General features: G+C 36.9%; 1 protein-coding gene across 1 annotated transcript in view; it reads right to left on the bottom strand.

Annotated features, from left to right (window-relative positions):
* LOC149781880 (uncharacterized) overlaps window positions 1–26753 on the bottom strand; it is a 43366-nt gene that overhangs the window by 15631 nt on the left and 982 nt on the right. The window contains exon 2 of the mRNA XM_089935022.1: window positions 4852–6624. Coding sequence (XP_089791148.1) covers window positions 4852–6409 — 1558 coding nt within the window. The 5' untranslated portion in view covers window positions 6410–6624. The remainder of the gene's footprint in view (window positions 1–4851; window positions 6625–26753) is intronic.

Genomic DNA, 26753 nt, shown 5'->3' with positions numbered 1-26753 from the left:
TTTCATTCTAAATTGCACATACAAACAATGAGCTGGCTAGTATATCTGAGCTCAGGTTTTGCATTCTAAATTGCACATACAAACAATGAGCTGGCTAGTATATCGGTGTTCAAGTTTTCATTCTAAATTCCACATACAAACAATGAGCTGGCTAGTATATCGGTGTTCAGGTTTTCGATTCTAAATTCCACATACAAACAATGAGCTGGCTAGTATATCGGTGTTCAAGTTTTCATTCTAAATTGCACATACAAATAATGAGCTGGCTAGTATATCTGAGTTCAGGATTTCATTCTAAATTGCACATACAAACAATGAGCTGGCTAGTATATCGGTGTTCAGGTTTTCATTCTAAATTGCACAAACAAACAATGAGCTGGCTAGTATATCGGTGTTCAGGTTTTCATTCTAAATTGCACATACAAACAATGAGCTGGCTAGTATATCGGTGTTCAGGTTTTCATTCTAAATTGCACATACAAACAATGAGCTGGCTAGTATATCGGTGCTCAGGATTTCATTCTAAATTGCACATACAAACAATGAGCTGGCTAGTATATCGGTGTTCAACTTTTCGTTCTAAATTGCACATAGAAACAATGAGCTGGCTAGTATATCTGAGTTCAGGTTTTCATTCTAAATTGCAGCACATACAAACAATGAGCTGGCTAGTAGATCTGAGTTCAGGTTTTCATTCTAAATTGCACATACAAACAATGAGCTGGCTAGTATATCTGAGTTCAGGTTTTCTATTCTAAATTGCACATACAAACAATAAGCTGGCTAGAATATCGGTGTACAGGTTTTCATTCTAAATTGCACATACAAACAATGAGCTGGCTAGTATATCGGTGTTCAAGTTTTCGATTCTAAATTGCACATAGAAACAATGAGCTGGCTAGTATATCTGAGTTCAGGTTTTCGATTCTAAATTGCACATACAAACAATGAGCTGGCTAGTATACCTGAGTTCAGGTTTTCATTCTACATTGCACATACAAACAATGAGCTGGCTAGTATATCGGTGTTCAGATTTTCGATTCTAAATTGCACGTGCAACGCTTTTTAAACATACTTTAGGTGTTATAGTTAATGAGCAAAAGTGCAGAAAATCAGTTGCAGAGAAATCGTTGAACTCAAACATGGTTTAGCATTAAAAATCATAGTTGTATGAAGTAATTATATGGTGCAAATAAGACTACAGATGCCATGACATGATTCAAGCAAATCAATGCAAGACTCGAAGCATTCTTTATTTTAAGAAAGGCACATAATATATATATACGTGATGAATCAGTGCTATTTTTACAGCTGAAATGACAAGATATATCCTTTTGTGTAACTTTGATTTTAATATAATCCATTTGCCCACAAATAATACAATTTGTCTCCGCAAAAGACAACATAGGACCAACATCATATCAGCTAAAACACGAGCATTTGACACTGAAAACAGCTAATAATTTAAAGAACTGGTAAACACATGGAAGTAGGAAATGTCATTCTTCAACTTTGCAAAACCAGAAAAGATCAGTATGTGACCGTTAAATCAAATTCCTTAATTGATACACTAAGTTATCTGTCCTTTTGTTCTCGCCATCCAGGCATTTCATTCTCTTGGATACTGCTCAGTCGATATAGCCTGAGAATTGTGTGCCAATTACAGGCAAAATTAAAATAAAAATAATATTCCTACCTTCCTAATAATTTTGCATACTGTACTTCCTTCATATTAAATGTATACATTTACTGTAATATACATGCATAATTATCTGTATTTTCTGCATTTTTATCATAAACGTACACTTCTTTGTACAATGACGTATGATAAGTAATGTCTCAACTTTAATATGTTCTATGAATTTCTATTGTTTATTTAACCCTCCGAGGAAACAACGGCAGTTCCATTTGATCCTTAAGTTTGTAAATATTTTAGCATTTCGTTATAATTAGTTATCATATTGTGTTAAATAAATCAACTGTGTGATGAAAATATTTAATTCACTGAAACTTGGAACTAAATTGGATGTTTTATTTATGTAATTATATGTGAATAATAAATTCCGCCAACTAATTCGGAAATATATTCTTTGAAGTGTTTCCCAAGTTGCTTAGAATATCTCACATATTCTTATTAATTACAATCTCACTCTTGCATACACTATAGCATACCTTAAGTTTGAGACTAATAATATTTTGTATGCATCCCACTAGCATTGTATAATTTCTCTCCCGTGACTAACGGTACAGGACTACATTGCAATACATTCTGCATTCAACATGAGAGATTCACAGTGTACTGGTGTGAGATGAGTCAGATTATGCAACTCATTTTACAACCGACAATTTCAACTGTTATATATTTGTATTTGACATTAAACTGATTGCCGAAGACACATTAATTCAGCTTAAGTGTATTCAGTTCCATTTCCATTCATGTCGAGTTTGACATTTTTATTCTATATCTCACTGATAACAATCTTCTGAGCTGGATATGAACTCAGCTTATTCTGCCATCTTCTGTATATAACCCCTCGACAATATTTTCTCCTGGCTACGTTTTGTGTAACATAGACTCTTCATAAAGGACAGTCGTTCGACAATGGTGTTCCACAGAAAATAGATCGTGCGAAATATAGTAGTATCCTTGTATGAAAAGTTGTACGCTTACTTGATATATATTTTTCAACTCTAATTATCGATTTCTCCATACGCTCCATCCTTTCCGTAAGAAAATGAACAAATATGTCAGACGATCCAAGACTGCATTATTAAGACTACATTGCTATTACATTTTAATACAACACGTATGCCGTATTATTAAGGCTGTCATTTAAGAACGCACTAGATAAAAGAAAAACAGACAAGGAAACTCAGTGAAAACGTTATTGTGGAAGCTTGCTGTTTGTCAGGAACAAACAAATTTTATTGTTATAATTCACTATAATTGGTATCAACAGTATTCTTAACTCCCTTTGCGATTGTAATTTATAGCACTTTGTCAAAGCAGCTAACACATAAATAATAAAAATAAGTGATCTGTATATACTGTGTTTGCTTCTCCATTTATACTCGTTGGTAACGTATGAACTAATCAATCATTGTACAAACTTTATAAACTGCTGAAGGAATCGTACTCCACTTTTTACAGAATTTCGCTTTTGGGCTCAAATTTGGCTGAATTAAAACATATATAATACAATTATCAATCTTATTTCAATCCATTATGCATTTTGAATAGATTTTTTAATGAATTTTGGCCATTAGTTTTAAGGAGCAACAACATAACAAAACTTTCGATCGATGTTATTATCTAGGAAATCAGTGGATAACACAAAACAGTTGTCCAGTATGCGATTTTATCATCGTCCTGCCACTAAAACATTATACATATAATTAGTGAACAAATCTACAATGTTAACATCTATTGTATAAAGAATACAAACATAACAGAAGTTCATATAATTTATACACGGGTAACACTGTTAACACAGATATATTTCAAAGATGCCATGTACACATATTCACCAATACGACATTAACAAATTAAAATATTTGCAGTTGTACAGATTATTAAAATATGTGACATTAGGAATTCATTTACCATAAGCTACAACTTGTTTTATAATAATGCACTGGATTAACACAAAAGTTATTAAAATGCTCTGTCGAAAGTTTTGGTATATATAAATAACTGATTTAACTTGACCATATATCGCTTGTGCCATTCTTCCGTACAAAATAAAAAGCAGTAAGTTACTCTGGCACAAAATTATTAAACATAATGTTGCCTTAACTGACATCCATCCAAAACAGCTTGAGAAGAGATGGGGATAATGTTAAACTATCTTTAACATTTAAAACAATCATACCTGCTCTTTTCTGTTAGCTGTGTAGTTTCTACACGAAAGAAGAATTACAGTGTTCTTCCCACACAGTACAGAAAATGTGGAAATATAGCTGTATAGTAAACTTTCATTTTAAACACTAAACTTCTAACCTTTCATAATTGTTATTTTCTTATATTATTGTTCAGAGAATGTTTCAAAGTGGTTGGACCAGGACATAATATGATCAATAAAGCTACCTAAATCATTGTCATATGTAACAGATTCAGGTTTAGTACCATTTACTTTACCATTTGAAATCAAAATATCACTTTTCACTTTCAGTCCAACATGATATAGACAACATTCATAAAAGTCCAAAAGAATGGGATTTATGGTACAACTACATAAATAGATTCTGGATATACATATTTGCCTGCAAGTTAAAAGCAATTTAAAAGTCCGTTCAGTGTTGGGAAAACACTGTTTGTCCTTTTAGTACATTTAATGTCTTGTGTTGCCATGTTTTGCATGACAATAATTCTTGGATATATATTCTCTTGTTCGGAAAGATTTTTATAAAATAATTTGAATCTCAATTTTGATTGAAATATCTAAAAACCACCATTTCGGAACGTATATAGGAATGTTTATTCACCCCTACTTGTGACGAAAGCAAGTTTCTTCACAAGTAGGGGTGAATAAACATTCCTATATACTTTCCGAAATGGTGGTTTTTAGATATTTCAATCAAAATTGAGATTCAAATCATTTTATTTCATAAATGTATTTTTGAATTGGTACTTCTTCCTTTGTTACACTTTCATCAATGTTGAAAGTGACAGCAACTTAAACCAACCACGTACTTCAAGCAAATATCTAATGTGAAAGACTTTATTTAAATAAAAATAAACAGGACAAGTCTATAAACGTTTGCTTTACTAAAACAAGTTGTCATCGAACTTTGGAACATATTTAAAACACCGCATTTGAAAATATTAGAACAATTAAAAGGAGGTACTACCTTTTATCGGCTCAATCTGCACCTTGAAAGCCTCCTTTTGAGGCAAATTTTTAACTTCCTCGTGCATGGTCTGGATATCAATGCGACATTCTCCCACTGAATCTAATATATCACCTTGGATATGCTTCGTGAGCTCAAGTTGAAGTTTCATGTTTTCAGTAGAATCAAACGGACAGGATTTTAATTGAGCTATTTTCTGGTTGACATTTTCTTTGAATTCGTCATCAAGAGCTGTTGAAAGTCTCTGTAGACTGGCCTCCAATATAGTCCACAGCTTCTCAAACTCACAGGTTGTCAGAGTGGGAACTGAAATATGTCCAAAGTAATCATTTCTAAAATTTCTCAGTCTCATCAAATCTGCCCCCAATGAATGGTCTGTTTCAAATACTTGACCACTCCAACCATATTCAGGTGGACAAATTGGAAAAACATTTCTGTGTAGAGTTGACAAAATCGTTATATCTAAGTTTTGTAGATCAATGTGACCATGAGTGGGATACAACAATGACCATTGTGGATTAGTAATAATTTGGCGTGACTTCAATTTTTGCAAATCATGTCTCTTTGAGTCAAAAAAATCTCGTATCTGTTGATCAGATGCAAGAGGAAACGCTTGAAGATCACTGTACCATGTCTTTACTAGATCCTGCAAATCATCGGTGGATGCACCGACTTGCAGCAACTGACTGTAACATTCCGACAACATCTTTTTTAGATCTGAGTGCCATGTTAGAGATATGTTTTGTAGCTCTGTTTGGCACATTTGGTGTACCCTAGGTAGAATGTTCTTAACATCTGTCACCAAACTGTGTAAGGTCTGCTGATGCGGACTACACACGGTGAATGTAATCCACATATCTAAAAGTTGATCGATCTTTGGCTGCCAAGAAAGAAAAAAGGTCTGTGCTTCTGTTTGCAGAACATGCAATAAATTCACTTCCTTTTGTTGAAATATCTTTAAAACCATATCAGGTTCTCCGGGCGATTGTCTGATGCAAAAGTCAAGCTCTTTTAGGAAAGCTGCTAAAAACCTGTTTGCGTGTTCATGATGCCGTTCTGTGAGATGCACAAGTTCCAGTTGATTCACTTGGCAAAGGTTGATAAAGTCCTGAGTCCATCGTTTTATTAAGGTCCATAGGGAAGCATTTAATGCATTAAGGCTTTGTATTTCACTAGACCATTTCTTTAATGTTTTCTGCTGGGTTGCACTGTTAGTCATAAAATCGTGTAATTCAACTTCCCATTCTTTAAGAACTGAAAGCTGTTGTCTTATTTCCATATTTGTTCGCCCACAGTTGCTTTTCCATTTGACAAGGAGCGGTTGAAGAACCTGCTGACTTGAAGTATCAAGTCCCCTATATTGCTGTTCAAATGAATCCCACAACAGATTCAGATCATTAGACCGACCATGGACGTTGACTTTATCCAGCCACAATTTATGATATTCACTGAAACAACATGTCTGAATATTGAATTTGAGCAGCCTGTGGAGAACTTCAGTTCCTACTGTAACTAAGCAGTTTGCAAATCTGAACCAATTCAGGGATTCTGTTTCCATGCTTCTAATTTGATAAATCTATACAGCTTTCTGAATATTTTAAACACTATCATGACTTCTCATCATGTATTTTTTTCTGGTTATTCGCTATTCAGATTCTTCACTTAACTGTGTACAAGAATACAAATCTAGAAACAAGTTTCCACTCCATCTGCGCCAACGCCCGAAATGAATGCTGACAGATGGCAAGATTACACTCTCCTCTGTGGTTTGATCTGAAAATAGGGAACTTTTAAATAAGACAAGAACTACATTCACTATGTGAACTGCACATGTAATACTTTATAACTCTTCCGACACATGTTTATCAACGTTGTTTGCCAAGAGTAGTCACATGTTGACAAGGTATATTTCCGTATCTGGTGATTGTGACTAGCACATGTATCGAGGCAATAGAAAAGACTGCGGAATTATTATTTCATTTATAATATGGTTTATTTCAAGCTTTGTTTAACTGTAGTATTGGTTAATGAAAATAGGCCCTTACTAACTTTCAAGAAAGTTTCCAATCTGGTTTTGATGAGTAGGAGCTGGTAAATATTTATTCTGTTGAGAAAGTTAAATACTGTAAATATCAGCAATCAAATATTTGGAACGTAGACGACGTACTAAACACCTTTGATTAGCAACATCTCCCAGCCTCAGCCCTTTACATTAAATACATTTCTTCACAGTTGAACTCTTTCCTTTTCACATGTGCGTTGCGCATTTTTTGTTTTAAAAATTGTACAGGAAAAGGAAACTCAAACATAGATGAATATCAGCTTATTAAATTTCAGGTTTGCATAAACAAACTGATTTTTTTCATTACGATTTTGTTCTAAGTTAACTATTGATCAATACTAAAACACACATAGTAAAATAATTATGCAAACTACTGCTGGCAACCATGAATGGCTTATTCTAACTTCTAAGTAAGGTAACAAATGGATTTAGTATTTCTTGAATATGAATAGTATTAGAAAATGTGGGCTCTGGACCACTTTTACATGAAGATGATCTTATGCAAAAATGGGGTTCTACATTTTATTTGGTAAAATGGGGGTGCTGGACCACTTCTTTATGAAGACAAAATTGGGTTTTAGACCCTGTATGTTATAAAGGGTTTTGTGGACCAGACGTAAAAGAGTTCATTCGCGATGCATCGGGGGTTCTGTGTATGGCCAGACGTGGCAATCATACCCATGAGGGTTCTGGACAGGTGACAGATGACTACGATGGCATTTTTATGAGGCTGTGGCGATGGCTAATGAGGATCTGAGTTATATTGCAGAGATGATTGTTTTGGAGGAGGAGGATCAGGATGTAAATAACGATGATCAGTGGCGTAGCTGATGTTATAGCCATCAGAGGCCTACGCAGCGATACAAGCAGCTATATCATATCAGGAATAAGCTCAAGTGTTTCAACCTGACTGCGGCACAGTGAGATCAATTTTGTTATTGGATTAACCTAGTCACACCCACATCACTTCCATGTTTGATTACGTGTTCAGGATTTTGAGTTGATGGGATTACCAGAGCAGGCTGCGAAATGCAAAGCCGTTTCTGACAAAAACGTGTTAGCAGCATGCAATAAGATTATTTCGGAGGCACTGGCACTGGTGACAAGGACTTAGACTTTAATGGCGCCATCGCCGCCCTCGGGATCCACGAATTAAATTTGTCAGGATAACCAAACCACTTGAAGCGAGGTTTTTTTAACCTTTTGTCGAAATGACTTTTTCGATCCTGAAAACATCCTGGAGAGTTTTCTCTAATTCCTGCTCGTAAAAAGAACCTTCGATGGATTCACCTGAGACATCTTAAGCGTATACGTGACCGGCGTAGTTTTCTTTACTGTATCCATAGTAGTGAAGTGGGAAACTTTAGCGACAATAGTGACTTAATGTTAAAAATATGTATATCCACTTTGGCGATAATGGGAATTTAACATGGGGAAGTTTAACATGGAGTGAATGGAGAACTGAACATAGCGACAAGGGATTGGGACACTTTAGTGACAAGGAGACCTTAATGTTAAAAAGGGGCATCTCCGCCTTGGCGACAATGGGAATTTAACATGCAGAATTTTATATCCACTCTAGAGACAATGTGAATTTAACATAGGTTGGGTCTGTATAAGGACAAGGGAAATTGAATGGATTGGATCTGTATGGGGACAAGGGGAATTTAACATAAGGATGTATAGTGACAATGGATTGGGACTGTATAGGGACAAGAGGAATTGAACAAGGGGATGTAGAGTGACAATGGATTGTGACTGTCGAGCGACAATAGGAATTCAATTTAACATGGGGAATACAGGACCGGCACTTTGGGGACAATGGGACTCCGTCTGCTTCTCTGAAGAAAACCTTCGTATGACACCTCTCAAAGCTCTGATGAGAACATCGATCTGTGTTGGCTCTTCCATCTTTCTGCTCGGATTGAGAGTGAAATGAATACCTGGAGGGAAGACACTGGCCTTTATATAGGGAAGACACTGGCCTGACATTGATATAAAGGGAATCATGGCGTTTAAAATGTAGTTATTTGCCTTTTTCCAGTCAAGATGAAACGATCGACAAGTTTCACCTCACCGATGGAAAATCGACAGAGTACATGACCCATGTTTCTTTTCCCAAAGGGACCGGACGCAAAAAAGGTGTTATTGATAGACGATCTTCACAGGACCAAAAAGAGACTCGTCCAAATTAACAACCATCAAGACAAGACGTGTTTAGCCCGTGACATCATGGTGGGACAAAAGTATGCCAACAAGAACGACACATCAGAATGGAAAAGAGCGTAGAAAACTATTCAACGATCGGACCGAACCAAACAATGAAGAGAAACAGAACTCCCGTTACAGCAAGCGGGGATATCCAAAGAAAAACCCTGTGGCATTCCTGAAATGCAAAAATTCCAAGACATTTTGACTCCATGCTACACCTTAAAATTAACCCTCAAGAATGTCGTGGACCTCTGTTGTCTCCAGGAAACAATATTTAATGATAGAAAAAAAGTCACGTCTATCATCACGATGAACATTTTGATGCCATTACCAGTAACACCGGATTCCTGAGATACAAATAGTATTGTGAGAAATGTGACTATGGCTATAACAATCGAGAGCAGCACAGGCATTATGGATCGATATGCTCATGATGTTTGGCATCTAAACCCTGTCTTGAAGAAGGACAACAATGAGTGCATTGCCCAACTTGTCGGCTCACTTTTGTCAGATTTACCTGTTACCAACAACATCTGAGGACGCATGTTTCACAGCGGAAAAGTGCTTGCCAACTCTTGAGAGTGTGCCCTACATCTGGACAAGGTATACATACCAATAGTGCCAAGCTACAATTTTGTCGAGGAAAGAAACGATGCCACATTAGTCACCAAATCGTGGACTTGGAACACAAATGTTTCATTCAAAAATACCATTCCAAATATCAGGTGGAAGACGGTGACCACCAGAAGAAAGGCAATTTCATCTTTTTCGATTTCGAACGCATGCAAGATTCAGACATTCACATTTCTAACTTTTGCTTGGCTCAACAATCGTGCCAGAGGTGCATCCAAGAACCTATCTTAAGTCATTGCCCTCACTGCAGCAAGATTCATAGAGAACGTGAAAAAATCTTTCTGGGACCTAACACTCTGGCCGATTTCGCCCAATGGATCGTAGACCCGATCGACGAGATGTGTAGTCAAGAGGACATCGAATGTTACGGCGATTGTCATCGCTATGCCACGGTGATGGCTCACAATTTCTCGGGATACCATGGAGAGTTTCTTCTCAAATATTATACAGAACAAAGAACTGAACGTCCTAAAGTGACTTTGAACGGAGCCAAAAACGTTTCCATGCAAGTAGAACAAGTGCAGTTTATGGATTCGATGAGTTACTTGGCCATGCCTTTGAGCCGAATGCCTAAAACGTTAGGAATGACAGAAATGGCTTGTTACGTGTTTAGTCTCGAATAAACAGTAACACAGAAAGAGTGAAAACCTCAAGCTTTTTAAATTTAAGGAATAATTTATTTTTCTGGAAAAATTCTGTAAAAATCAAAAAAGGAGAACTTACGGTTTCAAGAATCAAATCCAAAAATAATCCAAGAATAATCCACGAATTAAATTGCAAAAGTCCTAGTGATAAATGTTCTAATAATTTCAAGTTCGATTCCTGAGAGAAAATCCAAGATGGATGAAGATCACGTATGCTGTAATCTGTACTGTGTTCTCTTTTACAGTTCCTTGTAGAAATACAAATAATGGCACTCCGGTGTTGGAAATCCAATCTAAATTTGCAAGCAATGTCTTTTCAAAATTTCTGTGTGAGCAATCCTCAAAATATTTCAGAGAAATAAGAATTAATCCTTTTGAAATCCAATTGATCAAAAGAAATATGTAACTCAAAATCTGGCTACAACAAAATAAGTTGACATCCGTCTAAAAACCCCAAAACTGAGAAATCTCTCTCTACGCATTTCTATTAAAATTAACAAATTCGCAGAAATGGAAAAAACGGAATTGCGAAATGAACGGACGAGGTCACGTGATCGTGTTTTTTGTCACGTACACCAAAACAATGTCGGCATTTAGATCAACACCTGGTGTTTACGAAAGAGTGATTTAGGTCAACGGATTTTCTTGAAAAATGTCTCCAGTGAATACATTTACATTATAATTGCATATAACACAAAATAAAATTTAAAACTGACAAACAATAAATTCAAATAAATATGAATTAAATCAGGTATACGTTAACACATTCCCCCATAAAAAGAAAGATTTTTATGATAAAGCTTTCTTTTTACTGTAGATTAATTATACATAAGTTTTAAGAAAAACATAAAAAGTACTCTTATGAATTACAAACAATTTACGTTATATTATACAGTTCTAATATACGGGAAAGTGCATTTGCTATTAAATTATCTTTAACCTTGATGAGCCCGATGTCAATATTATATTCCTGTAATAACAAACTCGACCATAGTAGTCTTTGATTTTTATTTTTATGTTACCGATGGAAGTAAGGGTGTTGTGGTCACTAAATACAACAATCGAGGAAGGAGCTGAACCAAAGTAAATTTCAAAATGTTGTAAGGCCAATATCAAAGTGCTTATTTAATTTCTTGGAAAAATAGCACACTGGATGATCAGTACCACTTTCATTTTCTTCAATCAAAACTGCTCCAACCCCAACATCACTTGCATCAACAAACAATTTAAAAGATTCGCTAAAATTTGGAGCTGTAAGAACTGGCGCGCATTTAAGTATGGCTTTCAACTTATCAAAAGCCTCCTGACATTTTTCAGTCCACACGAACATGTTTTTCTTACTCAGTAAATTTGTCAGGGGTTCAGCAATTATAGAAAAATTGAAACAAAATATTCGATAGTATCCGGCCATACCTAAAAATAACATCAGTTGCTTTTTATTAACAGGCACGGGAAATTCAGAGATAACCTTGACCTTAGCTCCTATAGGTTTAATTTCTCTATGTCCCACGATGTGTCCCAGAAATGTAACACTAGCACGGCAGAACTCGTTTTTAGATAAATTAATTGTCAAACATGCTTCTGTGAGTCTGCAAAAAAATTTCCGAATTGTTGCTAAATGTTCTTTCCAGGTGTCGTTGTAGATGATGACATCATCGATGTAAGCATCACAATTGTCTAGACCAGAGGTAATCATATTCATGAGGCGTTGAAATATACTTGGCGACCCTATTTCATCCCAAAAGGCATTACTTTATATTGGTAAAGTCCATCTGGAGTCACGAATGCCGAAATTTCCTTTGCTCTTTCCGTTGGTGGAATCTGCCAAAATCCCTTCAGAAGGTAATTAGGTGAAATGCTTGGCATTCCCGATCTTATCAGTACAGTTATCGCTTCTTGGTAATGGGAATTAATCTGTTTTGTCACGCTATTCACCTTCCTATAATCAGTACACATGCGGAAAGTTTTATATGGTTTTAGAACAAGTATGCATGGTGAACTCCAGTCACTTTTACTGGGCTCTATAAAATCATTCTCCAGCAAATATTGAATTTCCTTTTTGAAGTATTCCTTTTTGAGAGGGTTCATCCTGCACGGGTGTTGTTTGACAGGTTTGGAATTTACAATTTCAACGTCATGTAAAATTGTGTTTTTCATTGTAGGAACATCTGGAAATAAGTGCTCATAATCAAATAATAACTGTTTAAGTTCATTTCTTTCTTGCTCTTGCAAATGTGAAAGTTTCTGGTCCAGATCTTTCATAATTTCTGAATTCCGAAGATTAGAATCTGATGATATTCCTTCACTTAAATCTTCATTGAGTGGGAAAGGGACAACTAAATTAAATGCATGTTTAACCTGGCTATCTCTTTTAACATAATGGTACTCCTATAATTTATTTAGATCCCAGGAGCACTAATATTATAATTTAACTCATTCATTTTCTTCTTAACTTTGTAAGGGCAATACTATCTAAGCTGAAGAAAAACTTGAAGAATGAGCAAAAGATACAGAACTCCATTACAACAAAACTCAAACGTTCTCTCCATTAAAGTTCTGTCAAACCGTAACTTCACTTTTGATTTAAACTGTTGAATGCCGAATTCAAACATAAATATGCTGGAAAGTTTCAGACATAAAATTTGATCCTTGAATCGATTGGATAGAGTTAGAAAGGCCAAACTGAGTAAAAGACTGTATCAAAGCTTTTACTATTATTTTGCATTTTATATTCCTAAAGGGAATTGTCTCTGGAAACCTTGTTGACCCACACATAATGGTCAACAGGTATTGGTTACCTGACTTACTTAGGTAAGGGACCAACACAGTCTATCATAATTCTACTAAATGGTTCGTCAAAGGCAGGAATAGGTTGTAGATGAGCCTTGAGAAATTTCTCATTTGGTTTTCCTATCATTTGACAGGTATGACAAGATCTACAGCATTTACCGACAACTCTTTTGATTTTTTGCCAATAAAAGTGAATTAAGATCTTATGATACGTTTTATTGATCCCTAAATGACCAGCCAATTGAGTTTCATGGGCCAGACTACGTATTTCCTGTCTGTAAGGTTTTGGAACTACAATTTGATAGTTCACTGACCACTCTTCACCAGCAGGTACCTGGGGAGGTCTCCATTTTCTCATAAGAATTCCATTTTTAATGAAATAACAGACAGGAACTTCAGTAGCTTCAGTTTCACTAATGGCCTTCTGAAACAAACAGGAGTTCTCATGATCTTTTTCTTGTTCAACGACAAGTGATTGTCGTTTAACACCCTGATTAGAATAAAGAGAATGATTCGTTAAAAGAGGATCACTGTGATCAATAAATTCCGATTGATCCAAATAAGGAGTGAAAGTGATCTCATCAAAAGCCAGACCAATACATGTGCCAGCTTAAGGAATACTATCCTTATCAACATCATTCTCAAGAGCTTTATTTGCTATAGTTCTGATAGCTGCACAAGCTGTAAATACATCAGGGAATTCTTTTTCAACTGGATCGACTTTCAGATCCAAGCAAGGATTGTCAGTTACAAGCGGATTAACCACAACCTTACCTCCAGCTAGGTCGTTGGCTAGTAATAAATGAATGCCCTCAACGGGTAAAACAGAGACCATTCCGACTGTCACGGGTCCTGAAACTAAGTCTGATAACAAATTTACACAATGGAGAGGGACATCAACAAAGGCGTACTCTACTCTCTGAATAAGAACACTCTCATTAGAAGAAGACTTCTCAGAAAAAGGCGAAGTACCTGACAATAAAAGACTCTGAGAAGCTCCTGTGTCCCTTAAACTTTTAATAGGGATAGGATCGGCCGAATCACCCACGAGTGATATAGAACCCTTCGATATGAATATTTCATAATTCTCCATAATCAAATCAGACTGCGGTTTATTACACAAAACAAATGTATTGCTTTCAACCTCTTAGAAGAGCATTTGGAATAGGTCTGTCTTGATTCTGATTCCTATTTTTCAATTTGTAGCAATCAAAAATAACGTGTCCTTTTTTTCTTGCAATAAGTACATGTAGGAAGAGACAAGGATCTTGAATCAAGCTTCTCCGAAGTTTGATTTTTAGGGGTTGTGCCAGTTTGAGTTTTAGAAGGGCTTGTATTAGGCTGAAATACTTTTTCTGCCAAAATACTGTTGAGTCGAAGTCTTATTTACAAAATGAACTTTATGAGTTAAAGAATACTCATCAGCAGCACGAGAAGCATTTTCCAAGGATTCAATCTGATGCTCGTCAAGATAAGACTTTATGTAATTATGTACAAAGATTTTGAACTCTTCAAGTAATAGAAGTTGGTTAAGACTTTAAAAATCTTTTTCAACTTTCTTGGCTAAGCACCATATCTCAAATAACTGTTCTTTTTCTTTAGCAAATTCGACATGAGTTTGTCCAGCTTCTTTTCTACAGTTTCCGAATTTTTGCCGATAATATTCAGGGACTAACTCATAACCCCTTAGGAAGCATTCTTTAACCACATCATAGTTACCACTTTGGTGAACTGACAGTGAATTGAAGATATCACTAGCCTTACCAGTGAGTACACTTTGTAATACTTGATTCCAATGCTCCCTTAGCCACTTCAAATTTTCAGCAACGTTTCCAAAATGATTAAAATAGTTGTCTACTTTTCCTTCTCTGAAAGGGGGCACTAACCTAATGTTCTTTGCAAGATCCAAACTTAAATTTGAATTTGAAGTATGAATGTGTTTTTCATTTGCCAGTTCCATTTCTTTCATTTTACATTGATATTCCCTCTCTTCCTTCTCTCTCTCCGATTGTAAATGTAGTTGTTCTTTTTGTAATTCCATTTGTCTTTCTTTCTCTTTCTTCCGCTTGCAAATGCATTTGTTTCTCTCTCTCTCTCTCTCTCTCTCTCTCTCTCTCTCTCTCTCTCTCTCTCTCTTCTTAATCATATTGTAACTGCATTTGTTTTTCTTGTAATTGCATTTCCTTTAGCGTTTTCTTCTTTCTGAAGCTCCAGCCTCCTCAACTCCAGTTCCTTCTTGTATTTTAATTTTAATTCCTTCATTTAAATGTCAGAGTCTGATACAGACTTACTAACTAAAACCAAAGCGCTTTTATCAAAAACATTCTTTTCTATCAAATAATGGACCAAAATCTTGTTTATGTCTTGTTTCTTTAAGGAAGCCGTTACCTGAGAAAGATCGTATTTTCTGGCAAGTTGAATCAATTCATCTTTTTTGAAAAGATCTAATTGTTCCTGGGTAGGATTTGAAAGAAAGATATCCACTTTTGATGCCATTTTAGAAAATGCTTGTCGATCTCACTAAAGATTTCAAAACTAGGAAAATTCAAATCTCAAAAAACAATGCCTTCCGAAATATTTTAGCCGGAATACAAAACAATTCCAGACGAGCCCACAATTTATATGTTACGTATTTAGGCTCGAGGAAACAGTAACACAGAAAAGTGAAAACAATAAGCTTTTTAAAATTTAACAAATAATTTTTTTCTGGAAAAATTCTGAAAAAATGAAAAAGGAAAAGAACTTTTATTCTCAAGAATCAAATCCAAAAATAATCCAAGAATAATCCAGGAATTAAAATGCAAAAGTCCTAGTAATAAATGTTCTAATAATTTCAAGTTCGAATCCTGATAGAAAATCCAAGATGGATGACGATGACATATGCTGTAGTCAATACTGTGCTTATTTACAGTTCCTTGTAGAAATACAAATAATGGCACTCCGGTGTTAGAAATCCAAATCAAATTTGTAAGCAATGTCTTTCCAAAATTTCTGTGTGAGCACTCCTCAAAATATTTCCAGAGAAAAAAGAATTAATCCTTTTGAAATCCAATTGATCTGATGAAATATATAACTCAAAATCTGGCTACAACAAAATAAGTTGACATCCGTGTAAAAGACCAAAACTGAGAAATCTCTCTCTCTCTCTCTCTCTCTCTCTCTCTCTCTCTCTCTACGCATCTCTATTAAAACTAACAAATGCGCAGTAATGGAAAAACTGGAATTGCGAAAACGAAAGGGGGGTCACGTGATCGTGTTTATGTCACGTACACCAAAAATGGCCCTGACGAAATCATTTTAAAATAAAATAGAATTTGTTTACTACGATTACTACAATTTTTGAACAAGGTCGGGATTTAGATCAATACCTAGTGCTTGCGAAAGACTGATTCAGGTCAAATGATTATCTAGAAAAATATCATCTCCAGTGAATGAATTTACATTATAACAGCATATAATAGAATAACAATTTAAAACTGACTAACAATTAAATTAAAATAAATACGAATTAAATCAGATATACGTAACAGGCCAAAGGCTATACCAATCAACACGCCGTTCTACCCCATTTGCCTCATAATCACTACTACGACTCTGATAACATGTGCACCGAACAACGAGAAGCTTTCTACGCAAGGTACCACACTCACGCCTCAGACCCCTTCGACTTTCAGGAAGAAATGTTATTGTCGTTACGACGTGGACATTTTACGGCGTTGCTGTGGACAACTTCGAAAACTGTTCATGGAACACGGAGGGATCAAAATAAATTCAACATGAAAGAATTGGAGCAGGAGACCACATACCACATCGAGAAAAGCAAAGGAAGGCGATCGTTTGCTAAATTGATGTTAAATTGTTGGTACGGTAAAATGGCACACCGACCGTGTTTACCCAAGACAGATTATTTGTCCAGTCCTTCCCGCTAGTTCCAGATGATTCACGGCAAAACTAAAACCATGAAACACGTGGACATCATTCGTGAAGTCTTGATCTTAATCAATTACAACGAAGAACTGGATTTAGTAGAAGCCAACGAATTTGGAAATGTCATCATTGCAGCCTACCTGGCAGCCCATGCTCGCCTAAAATTGTACTAAGCCTATAACTCTTAGGAGATCGTGTTGTATTTTGACAGAAACAGTTGCATCTACATCGATCGCCTGGGTCAACGGCACCCTGACATTGAGGGAGACAATTTAGGAGCTTGGACGGACAAGCATCCCGTCGACAAAATTCTAAGTTTTGCTAGCTACGGTCCCAAAGATTACGGCTACGAATACCGGGACCAAGAAGGAGGTGTGCACACAATGTGTAAAGAGAAAGGATTGACTCTCAATTATCTCACCAGTCAAGTGGTGAACTTTGGGGTATTTAAGAAGCAATGGAGTCTGGAGAGGATCAACATTTTAAGATGACCACCTACGAGCCTCAAAAGATTATACGTTTAGTCACACACCAAATTGTCAGTCGACCTTTGGAAAACCTGTATCAAATAGTGTTCCACAAGTAGGTGATGCTTCCCAATCACTTCCCTTTACCTTAGGGGCACATCAATATTGGTCAGCATATAAAAAATAGGAAAACGTCCAAGACATAGTTCATTGTGACTACCAAACTGTCATCGATATGGACATTCCCGAAAGACCATTCCGAGAGGGCTCCTGTGTGACTGTACCAAATGGCGTAGAGACTCTAAGAACATGACAAACTATTCCTTGGACTCCACACTTTTGCTACCAAACATATTGTACGGTGACTTATTTATATTCCACTTTGATCGTTTTGATGTTTATTTTATCGAATCTACGTAACTAACTTTTTGGCTTTTATGTATTGTTGTCTTTTATGTTCAAATTCAAACAAATAAATTAGCGCGTCCTGGAAAAAATAATAAAGCTCTTGTCTTGCGTGTCTTCGTTTCAAAATTGACATTCCCTGCACTATGGCAACATCTACTGTCTCTGCTGTCTCTTCCTCCACTTTCAAAGTCATCGACGAAAACTCGTGCCAGTTGGGAGACCGTGTGTTTTCGCCATCCCTTTAATATGTTAATTGCTGTACCGGGCGGTTCAGGCACAACCGATTTTGTCAAACGTTTGATCGAATATAAACATCATTTGACCGATTGTCCACCTCAGCAGATCAGGTGGTGTTACAAAGAGTGGCAATCGGGCTACAGTCTCCTGCGATAAAGTCAAGTCGTGTTCGTGGAAGGCATTCAAGGCGAAGACGACGGAATCGTGTCTGACCCCCGTCAAAGCCATCTGGTCATCTTCGACGACATGTTTGGAAAAGACGAAGAAGAAATTAAACTGTGGTTTACGCGCATACGGCATCATCGTAATTAGTGCTAATGTTATTTACATTACCCAACATTTGTTTCAACAAAGTAAAGCCCACCGCATGATCAGTGTCAATACTCGTTATGTGGTCTTGTTTAAAAGCTCTAGAGATGAATCGCAAATGCAAGTGATAGCCAAAACGTTAGGAAGATCTTGGCTGACTCATGCGTACGACGATGCCACTCAAACCCCTCATGCTTATTAAATTGCAGATATAAAACCCACCAAATTGATTATTTTCGATTTCGTACCGATCTTTTTCATCACTGGTGCCAAGACGGAGGGCCTGTCGTGTCCACGACCCCGTCGACTTAAAAAAATCTATAAAAACCACGGTCTAACATAGAGAGAGAGACATGACCGACAACAAGCGGTAACGCATCTATGCCATATTCGAAAATCGCAAAAAACTCGATGATTCCACCGTAAACATATAATCTCAGCATTGACACCAGTGTGCCGCTCATGCTTACCAAAGTGTTCGGCATAGGAACAGATCTTGTACTGCTCACCGCGGCGCAGCAAAAAGAGCTCTACGACAATGGCATGCTCAACATCAGCTACTACAGGTATCTCCTCGTGAAACACGGCATCTTCTGCATACATCGAGAACAACTAATCAAACTCATACACGGAGCGTCATTATTGATGTAGGAATCACGGCTAGTTAAAAGAATTTGTTGTCTAAATGATCTCGAAACCACCAGGAACACGGCTCTTGTCATTTCTTTGTGTCTTTGGATGTCGCTGACGCAAATGCCGCTAAACCTGTAATTGCTGTTGTTTCCTGATCGCGAGTTCTTTAATCTATGCTGTGTACTCGTCGATGATCGATGTGGTTTTCTTGACTTTGCTGCTTTTTCTTATTTTATCGTAATAATATTTGGTCGCCCTGATGTTTCGGCTGCCTCAGTTCTGACACACTTGTAAACGTCCGCGATTACTCCAAATCTTTGGCATGGCTGAGGTCCGGACCTTCGTTTCTTGATGATCGCGTTGTCATGTGCACAGTATTCACCAATGCAGGTTCTATTGCATCTCTTTGTTGTGCTCTAAACAACCAGTGACATCTGTTATTTCCTCGTGATGTATTTTCCTTATGCTATATTATTATTAAGATAAAAATTCTATCTCTAATTCGAAAAATACAAACAATTAAAGACATAGAAAAATGACAAGCAATTATATTTTAAAAGCATATATAATGCACGATAAATAAATTTATCTGAACCACTGCTACAATGATGGAGAGAAGGAAACAGATCGAATGTTATACTCAACCCAGGAAAAATTTCATTCTACGATATGAACTGATCAGTCGTTTTGGAGAGATTTACCTCGGGATAACCTTGCGACAAGCAGGTTACCCCAGGTCGAAAGCTGCGTTGGACGACATCATCGCGCAGATACGTTAACTGTTGATGACGTTCCTTGGAGGTGATCTTGTGATCGACCGAAAGATCATCACGCCACAGAAATATGCTAAACAACTATTCGACGATTACAAGGCACTCACGAGGAAAACCATAGAGTATCCCAAAATGAGGGAGGCATTGCTCGAACTTTGATCGTTAGTCGGAGGAAATTAGCTAAAATGAAAAAACTTCCGCTGAACGACCTTCAACAGAACAGATCATTGACACAACAACAAACCGAAAAGGCGTACCAAGGTACCGACGAAAGCTTTGTTAACAATAATCCACACGTTCTCGTGCTCGGTGTCGATAAACAACTGCTACATCGACTATTGAAACCTACCGTCGATCGAGAACTTCAACCACACACGGCTATTAAACTTAGTGTGACCTTAAACGTTCATTTCACGCGGAAAGAACAGGAAAAAAACACACCGATACCTGGCTCAGATCGAAATCAGTCATCGTTTGTGCAGTGACGATTTCAACGCGATCATCTGAATCATCTGGTCATTTATCCGAAGCCGCGTCGAGGATTATCAGCAGAGTTGATCGGCATTGATATTCTCCAAACTGAACTTAATCTCCTTTCAAACATCGAAGTCCACCCCGATGCGTGTAGGTCAACGCATGTAACTCCCCAAAGACGTTTTCAGCGACCAACTCTTGCATGAACGTTAAAACCATCTACGATCGCTGCTTGGTCTGGGCGGTTCTCTCCGCGTTACACAAAGCAGAGGATCACGTGGATCGAGTTTCCAACTACAGGCCGAATCTCAACTGCATTAAAACAGACAATATCAGGTTTTCCGATGATGTTAAAGATGTGCCAAAACTGGAAGCGAAAAACGATATGTCGATAAACGTCTCTGAATTAAAAGATAACAAAAACGAAAGGGAGAAAATACACAGCGTAGTCGCCGCTGATTTCAAGATCGGTCAATCAACACAGTCGTCTGTGCCGCTCTCAGCAATCCTAACACGATAACAAGGCACATTTCTGCTTCAAGTATTTGCAGTGTTTCTAGACGAGCACATGATTTTGGGGTACTGCCAGGAAATACAAGCTGTTCAGATGCCCGAAACTACTTTACAGTTTTGAAATTTTAAGCAGAAAATACGCGCAGACGTTTCATATCGTGTTTGAGTCGGAGGCGATACTGGAAGAAGTGGTGGGGAAGTATCCTTATCCCGATCGATCTTTCATGAAGATGGATCAGCAACATGTGCCGTACGCTATCGTATACAAAACCTGCTGTGTTGCCGATGAACGTTTGTTACCACCGTATAGCTATCGTCGCGGTCCAGATTTCGTCGTGTGATTCTCTGAGCAGCTTGTAGCGGAATACCATCTCATCATCTACATCCGAGAAAATTAAGCACCGATGATTTGTTTCACTGACACCAGAACAAAAACGTCAGCACAGATCGGCGGTTGGTTGTCACATCTGCGAAGATTATTTCAAACCGCACAATAAGAAAATCAGAGACCACTGTCACGTCCATGGGCGTTATCGAGGCGCCGCTCCTGACCAATGTACCCTCCATTTCAAAGATCCAGATTTCATTCCAATGATCGCTCATAATCTGCACGGATACGATGGGTACTTTATTGTCGTGGCGTTAAACCATACGCAGGTCAGATAACTCTTAAAATTCGTCGGAACCAAAAATCAGATGGATCTCCAATAATTTTGAAAAGTACATGTCCTTGGTTGGCCTCCTCAGATTCATATACATTTTCAGTTTATGTCAGCGCCTCTGGATGATATGGCAAAAACACACTGTCTACTCTTGGTTTATCTCGGCGAGGCCGATCCGGAAAAAACGTTTGCTCAAGCAAAAGGGATTTACCGTTACGAGCATATTGCTGGTTGGTCACGGTTTACAGAACATATGGTACGAGGTGGAATATCCGTAGTTAGTGAAAAACACGCAGTTGGTAACAACAACACGATCTAACTAAGGCACCCGTGTACATCGTTTATCTGTACGGTTGGGCCATGTCTCAGTCACTTCCTGTTGACGATTTTGATTGGATCACCGCAGAGAGATCGGTCGCTTACGTCGACAACGTGGGTTATTTCGTCGAAGTCAATCTAATTTATCATGAGCACTTGCACGAGCTCTACAACGATTATCCATTCTGCGCTGAAAAAACTTCTGGTCAACAATGAGATACTGTCTCCATTTAGCGCAAAAGGACGAGTTCGTCTGGGACACTCAAAAGTAAAAATGTTTGTGCCTAATCTCATGAACAGGACCAAGTACATCTTACATCATCGGATGTTCGATCAGGCTCTGAAACGCGGACTGGTGTTAGACAAAGTTCATCTCGCTCTGAATTTAATCAGACGCCGTTGATGAAACGTTACCTTGACTTTAACACGCAGCAGCGCAAGCTGGCCACCGCGGACTTCCGAAAGGATTTCTTTAAACTCATGGAGATCAGTATCTTCTGCAAGACAATGGAAAACATTCGAAAACAGAAAAAATTTAAATCGTCAACGATGTTCGTCGACGCGACATCTCAGTTCATCAGATCCTTTCGTCCACATGAAAATGTTTGATAAACACCTGGTAGCCGTCGAATCCAGCAAGAAAGAAAAAAACATCTGAAACTCGACAAGCCTGTGTATGTTGGAGCAGCCAGACTCAATCTTGCCAAAATGCTTAAGTTGAATTTTCATTATGACTTCATGAAGTCGCTGTATGGTGATCGCGCTCTTATGTCATGGCCCACACTGATTTGCTCGTCTACGAGACTCAGACGGAGGATCTTTATTAGGATATGTTTGACCGCAAAGAATTTTTCGATCTCAGAGATTATCCAAGACTTGGTCCATTTTACTGCGCAGACAATACAAAAGGTCTTAGAAAAGTTCAAAGATGAGTGTAACGGTGCCACCATTGCGGAGTTTATCGGTCTGCAGTCCAAAATGTACTGTATCAAGATGGACAGGGTCGCGGTGAAGGAAAAGGCTGTCTTCAGTAAAATTGCCACGATCGATCATTACATGGAGGCTCTGGCTGGTGGTCTTTACTATTAAACGATGAGAACTTTCAATTCAGACCGACACAGGATTTCCACGTTGTTGGTCAAACAAAAAGGTCTTATGCACATTCGCCGACAAACGATACTGCTCCGATGGCGTTTAAACGTTGGAGTTCGGATATACAAACATCAGGCTGTGGTCAGTTCTTGTGATGTAAACATGCATCACCTCATCGTTTATGTTCACTCACAACCACCACCCAGTGGTCAAGAAACCCCATGGGAATACAGTGGGATTACCACATCCGGTCATACACAGAACCTCCCATGCATCTAAAAGGGTCCTCCTACGTATGGTCTATAAAACCCATTTTACCATACAGAATCCACATTTTCTTCATCAAAATCTCCTTCAAGAAAAAGTGGTCCAGAACTCCCATTCACCTATACTACTTATATGTCTCATATTTATTATTTGTACTTGAAATATGACTTATACTGAAGGTTTGATTACATGTGATATTTGCTCATGAATCTCTCAGTCAAATCAGAATGCATAAATGAGCAGAAGAAACTATAATTTCATTTATAACGAACAATAAATATATGTCAAAGGTGGAAGAAAGTTCACTTGCAAAGACACTTCAAGAAACTTGTCGCAAACGTCAACATTACACAGATCAGTTTGTGTCCAATGTTGTACAAACTGAAGTCATTGTACACTTATGCCCAGTGTATGAATTTATTTTTGTCAGTGAATGGCATTACAGCTAATATTCTCCCCCATTGATACAAATGTAATTGCTCATATAGTGAATCCCAGTGGAGAATGTCGTTTGAGTTTGAGAAATATTAACAAGAAACACTATACAAGTATTCAGTTATGTTATGTTCCCTGCATAATTTCTTATATTATACCATACCGTAATTTCACAAGAGTTTCGCCTTGGTCCTTCAAAACTGTGAAAACTATTATGCACCCGATAACGGACATAATGATACCCAATTTGGAACACTGACCCTATGTGACAGCATAGGAAAAAACATTTACTGTCTTGCCAACACAATACATCATCGAGCCCGGCGAGATAACGTAAATGTTAGTAGGTCTAGGATTATTGCACCGTATGTAGGTTTATGTGCAACATTAAATCTTAATAGAATTATTACATAATGCTGTTTCTATCAAGGAATATTTATGGATCATACGACCATTATTGACTTCCACCAGCAAAGCATTGGAACCATATGTTTGGCGGTACCCTAACCACTTAGGCAATGCCTACTATTCCCACAGAACATGGCAAGTGAGACACATGATGTTGTGAAACATTTTCGATTGGACGCATACTACTTTTCATGTGCAGGTATATCAAAACAGTTTACAAATTCCTATCCATGTTGCGGCTTTGAATGCTTCCTTCTTTAATATTTATCAATAGGTATCACTACTCTTTACACAATAATTTCATATGTACTATACTTCTGTTGAGTTTTTCATCATTGATATATATATATATATATATATATATATATATATATATATATATATATATATATATATATATATATATATATATATATATATATATATATATATAATGCTGAACATAAAATGTTAACTCCCTTTACCAGTATTGTTAATTAAACAAGCACTTCTGATCTGCATCGAATGTTCTGGTTTCCCAGTTGTTTTTATTCACCTTTATATTTATATCCAAAATGTTTTGAAAATACGGGTAGCTGCTCAAGAGAGCTGGCAATGTAACGGCGATGTAACGGCATTAATGATCTCAAGTGACACCATTCAATTCTATTAAAACTCTACAGAACAAGGCTTTTGAGAGATCCTGGAATATAGCTGTAATTGTGTATCTTATTCCACACCACAAATGTGGAAGGTGCATATAATTTGTACTTTTTAACTGCATTTCCAAACATCCATTTGTAATGCATGCATATAGTTTGGCATTAGAGGCAGTTCCTCTTTATCGAGACCTACAAGATGAACTCATCCATATGATATCATTGTAATTGCAGTTTCAGTTATTTTCTAATGTACCGCATTCCAAACAAACATTTCTCAAACACCACCATCATCAAGAGATACATCCATAATTCCACCAAAACTGTTAACATTTTGACCCAGTTAAGTTATTTATGGTCATACTTTAATGATGAAGTATTTTTTATTGAACGATGTCACACTTTAATGCATTAGATAAATAACAAACATAGCAGTAAATATATTCAGTAAGCCTGCTCTTTCCTTTTTGATTACGAATGTCAGTTTTATGGCATTTTGTCATGTCTTATGGATAAACATAGAGATATGTTGAAACCCACATATTTAGATACAGCATAATTTATCTATCTATCTATCTGTCTTTCTGTCTTTCTGTCTATCTATATATCTATCTGTCTATATGTATATCTATCTGTCTATCTATCTATCTATCTGTCTTTCTATCTATATATCTATCTATATATCTGTCTATCTATCTATATGTCTATCCAAAATGTTTTGAAAACACAGGTAGCTGCTCAAAAGAGCTGGCAATGTACAGGCATTATTGACTTATATATATATATATATATATATATATATATATATATATATATATATATATATATATATATATATACATAAACACACACACACACACACACACACACATAGAGTTTCAAAGGCTTGTGGGAGAAAGTCAGTGTCTTTAAAAGTGTCTTTTCTCACCACATTACATCTCAGGCTCTTAATTAAGTAACTTATGGAGAGGTTGCTATTAGATTCCCTTGCCACAAGAATATAACCTCTGCTCACATCTCACCACCCCCCCCCCCCTTTGTGCAGTGACGAATTGTTTTATTTCTCAACCACTGTAAAACATTGAATATATTTTACCATTTGGATAATTATCTTTATTTACGATACTGTGCTTATATTACAATGGCACAATAAAGTTATCCATTTTTTTACTTCCTATCGTCGGCTTGTATTTAGTGCTGAAGTGGGGAATATAAGTTGTTCGGATCTTTCCTTTCGATCAATGGTGAAATCCAGCCCACTATTCATTGACGGATACTCTTAATTTTCTTGATAAAGAGCCGCTGTGTGTACGACCACAGATTCTGATATACACGTGCGACTGTGAAGTTAAGCAAAATTTCTTCGGATCGTTTCTGATAACCGTGTAACCGCAGAGAAACTATAATTGCTCCTGAAATGTCAATACCATCTTACTGTGTTCTTGATTATTACCTTAATTTGTAATTTGAAATGCTAAGAATACATAGTTTGGAGCGATAAGGTCATATCCGGTAATTATTATTATTATTATTATTATTATTATATATATATATATATATATATATATATATATATATATATATATATATATATATATATATATATATATATATATATATATATATATATATATATTGTCTCAGAATATTACTTATTGGATGCGTTTCTGTGATATGCGTGAGAAACGATAGCGTTGATGCGGTTCCCAACTGCATAAACAACAACAAATTGTATTCCGTGGTCAGTAAAGGCACCCACAATGTTACTGTTGGCAATTCAACTTTGCCAGCAGCATCTCCTATACTACAAATTGCATCGTTGGCGTTGATTTTTCAATGCCCTCTGAAAGATCTTCCCGGCATGCAGTTTGTCTTGACTGTAATATATTTTTGACATTTTTGTGGGCAGATATTTGTCGTCTGATATATTAATGGTGTATTTTACATGCTTACTTCAACTAAATGTCACTAATCAAATTTCCATCTCACCAACAATGTAGA

The sequence above is a fragment of the Sinohyriopsis cumingii genome, chromosome 15 (assembly GCF_028554795.1).
Source record: "Sinohyriopsis cumingii isolate HCF-2022 chromosome 15, ASM2855479v2, whole genome shotgun sequence".
Taxonomy (NCBI): Eukaryota; Metazoa; Mollusca; class Bivalvia; order Unionida; family Unionidae; genus Sinohyriopsis; species Sinohyriopsis cumingii.
Note: the sequence above shows the minus strand (reverse complement) of the source record. Positions and strands in the feature narration are given on the sequence as shown.